Source organism: Tupaia chinensis, unplaced genomic scaffold (assembly GCF_000334495.1).
Source record: "Tupaia chinensis unplaced genomic scaffold, TupChi_1.0 Scaffold147869_1, whole genome shotgun sequence".
In the NCBI taxonomy this organism is placed as follows: Eukaryota; Metazoa; Chordata; class Mammalia; order Scandentia; family Tupaiidae; genus Tupaia; species Tupaia belangeri.
In genome coordinates, this window is record NW_006207719.1 from 936,348 (window position 1) to 940,200 (window position 3,853).

At 43.4% G+C, this 3,853-nt stretch overlaps 1 protein-coding gene across 1 annotated transcript; it reads left to right on the top strand.

The window, feature by feature from the left end:
- The first annotated feature begins 3,308 nt into the window (after positions 1-3,308).
- Positions 3,309-3,847, top strand: H4C16 (H4 histone 16). The gene has a single exon (XM_006169963.3). It carries the CDS (start codon positions 3,363-3,365, stop codon positions 3,672-3,674), a length of 312 nt encoding a protein of 103 aa, XP_006170025.1. The 5' UTR covers positions 3,309-3,362; the 3' UTR covers positions 3,675-3,847.
- Positions 3,848-3,853: the final 6 nt, after the last annotated feature.

Here is a 3,853-nt window from a genome sequence, read left to right on the forward strand (position 1 = left end):
GCGGTCTAAATATTCCCGAATGAGTTCTGTAAACTAGTTTTAATTTTTTGCCTGTGTCATGGAACTTTTTTTTTTTTTTTAAAGAATTTCATTTAGGAACCAGCTGGTGACATAATGGTTACATTGCTGGACTCCTATGTAGTCAGCTGCAGTTCAAGTACTGAGGTTTAAAACGTGCTGGGCACATGTGCATACATGCCCAAACTCCCAAGAGGAGAATGGAGAAGGGATTATGGCATGATTATGCAACCTGGAGGATGATTTCTCACTTTCTGCCTCTCTGTTTCTCCAGTGAGCACACATGCCCTATAGCAAAAATCTCTCCTTAAAAAAAAAAAAAAAAAGAAAGAAAAAAAAAGAATTTAATTTAATTCATTATTATTATTTTTTTAATTTGGCCAGAAAAAGAGAGAGAGGTAAAGTGAGAAAACAAGCTGCCAGATCTGGAACTTGAACTGTGGTTGATCATGTGGGAGTCCAGCACCTTAACCACCATGCCGCCCGCCAGCCCATAGAAAATTCTTTTCTTTTTTTTGGAGAGGTTTTTGTTATAGGGCGCGTACACTCGCAATACAGAGACAGAGAGAAAGTGAGAAATCACTCCCGAGGGGAGATGGCCATGCTGCAATCCTTTCTTCTCCATTCTCTTCTGGGGATCTTGGGCACGCACACACACGCGCCCAGCGTGAGCTTTAAGCCACCAGGTCCGGGACTCGAACCATGGTCAACTCTGGGACTCAAACCACGGTCGACTACATGGGAGTCCAGCGACATAACCATTACACTCACTGCTGATCCCGAAAATTCTTAATGGAGAATGAAAATTACTGTTATTTTAGACATAATTTTTCCTTTTTTTTTTGTTTTGGTTTTGGTTTTGATTTTTACCATAGTGTGTGTGCACTCGCTGGAGAAGAGAGAAACAGATTCTCTGATTCTCCTCTTGGGATTCTGGGCATGCACACACATGTGCAGGGTGTGATTGTCAAGCCACTGGGTCCAGGATTTGAACCTCAGTTGGTCATGTTGGTCATGTGGTAATCAGTGCCTTCACCATCACACCACCTGCTGGCCCCCCCTTCTATTCTTGTAAGCAATAATTTTTTTTTTTTTTTAGAGGCACATTTGCTCACCAAAGAGACAGAGATAAAAAATGAAAAATCACCCCCCAAGGAGTATGACCATGCTGAGATTCTTTCTCCTTCATCCTCTTCCTGGGATTTTGAGTATCCATGGGCACGCATAAGTGCCCACCGTGAGTTTTAAGCCACTGGGTCTGGGACTCGAACTACAGTCGACTATGTGGGAATCCAGTGACATAACTATTATGCTATCTGCTGGTCATGTAAGCAAGAAATTTCTAACTAGAAAATATTCTACCTTTGATTTCACAGAAGAATAAATACAACATAAATAAATTGACCTATTTTACCATTACAAGAATCCTCCTCTGTTTAAGATCTAATGGATTTTTCTTAAAACTTTTAGAGTCAAGGATTAAAATCATGTAGTAAACTTTGACTATTCAGGATTTTTCCAGCTATATATTTCAAGAGTCTATTAATTCTTTTAACAACTACGAAAACATGGGGTTATGGAGATGGGCAAAGATCAAAACAAGTGTAAATTGTAAGCATTTAGAAATATAATAAATTTTACCATAAAGCTTTCCTACTGGAAAGGCTTATCTTCAAGGGTAGAGACAAAGAGTCTGGTTTACTGTAATATTTATTCCTGGGCCAGCTATGTGATACATTGGTTAAGGCAGCCGGATCCCACATGGCCGACTGCACAATTTGAGTCCCAGACCCAGTAGTTTGCAAAACATGCCAGGCGCACATGTGTCTGCCTATGATCCAGAGAATGGAGAAGAAGAGATGGCAGTGTGGCTGTCCTCTCTGGAGGGTGCTTTCTCACTTTCCTTCTCACTCTCTCTGCAGTAAGTACACCTGCCCTATAGCAAACTAAATATATATTCATGTATTACTATATATATATACCTCCTATTATTATACCGCATATTATTTACTCATGAAGACACTAAGTACCTGGGTAAGAGTTATGAACCATCCCCTAGAGAGTGCCGCCTTCATCATCAGGCCTTTTGAGAGGACAGAGTCTTTCCTTCCAAGAATCATGACTTTACTAAAACTTCCGTTTGTATTCTCTAGGAAAGGAATTGGGAGCCTCCTAATTGGGGATTTGCAATATATTGTAAATAAATCGTGGCTCAAAGCCACGGATCGCTGCATCCGTTATTGTCCAGGAACTTTACATTTTTAAGTGGAAGATGTGAGAATAATCTGATTTAAATGACATCAGAAAAATTTACAGTATTTCAACTAAATAACCATAAAAAATCTATTTGGCTGAAATAACTTGCTGGACAGAAGCAGGAGAGGGAGGGAACAGGAAAATCTGCAAGTTGTGAGGAGCAGCTGAAAGGGAAAAGGCAGGAGTGAGGTGGGATGCAAGATTAGACCTTCTGAATGAATTTTTATCCTTTCTCTGCGGTCGTAGGAAAAAAAGGACCATTTAAAAAAAATTTTCTCTCTTCCTTAGTGATTTTTAAAAGACTCACAGATGAAAAGCTGGACCAGCAGTTAGCATAGTGGCTATGTTGCTGGACTCCCACCTAGTCAACCGTGGTTGGAGTCCCAAACCCGGTGGCGTAAACTCACGCTGGGTGTGTGTGCGTGACCAAAATCCCGAAAGGAGAATGGAGGAGAAGGGATTGCGGCGTGACCATCCCCCCTAGGGGGGTGACTTCTCGCTTTCTGTCTCTCTGTCTCTTTCTGTCTTTCTGGTGAGCGCACGCACCCTATAGCAAAAACCTCTCCAAAAAAAAAAAGTAACTGGTTTGATGTAACGCTAATAAAACGTCGTTTGTGCTACCTATTGATTTGCACGTCAATTCAGTAATAGTATTATAAAAGTAAACAGTCCATTTGAAAAAAAAAATTAGCTCGAGCCAAGTGAACAGAAACAGGAACAGAGAGCCAGCCTACAATCTGGCCTACTTTTTTAAAAAAGCGCAGAGAAAAGGCACTATAAATCCCATTAGGTCATATTATTTAAACTTTGAAATATATCATGGTGTGTCTTTCTTTAAGTTTATGGCAAAAATAACAAAGCTTTTCCAATAAAAGCGAACCAAAAAAAAAAACGCCTTCCTTTTCCGTTTCCTCGATTTAACAGCTGCAACGAAGAAAAAAAAAAAAAGCTGCAGAGGTGGGGCTTAGGGCTCCGCCCACTTCCTTGCTGTTTTCAAACAGGTCCGCTCCAAGAGAATATAAGCTCCGGTCTGCGGCGTATTGCTCTGCTGATCGCTAGCTTTCCTGCTCGTGCTGTGCTACGCCGATATGTCTGGCCGAGGAAAAGGAGGCAAAGGGCTGGGAAAGGGAGGCGCCAAGCGCCACCGGAAGGTGTTGCGGGACAATATCCAGGGCATTACCAAACCTGCGATCCGCCGCCTCGCCCGTCGTGGGGGTGTCAAGCGGATCTCCGGGCTCATCTATGAGGAGACCCGGGGAGTGCTCAAAGTCTTCCTGGAGAATGTGATCCGCGATGCGGTGACTTACACGGAGCACGCCAAGCGCAAGACGGTCACGGCCATGGACGTGGTGTACGCCCTGAAACGCCAGGGCCGCACCCTCTACGGCTTCGGCGGCTGAGCTGTCCCCAGGTTTTCCCTCCAGACTCCCCAAAGGCCCTTTTTAGGGCCCACAGAGCGTCAAAGAGGAGCTGTTAGCAACGAGCTGCCTATTTCTGTTAGTGCCAGGGCTAAGCAGGGACGCAATGGTGTTTTTGCGTGTCCGGCGGCTCCCTCTGACGAGGAAGAGGCTTGCGTTCG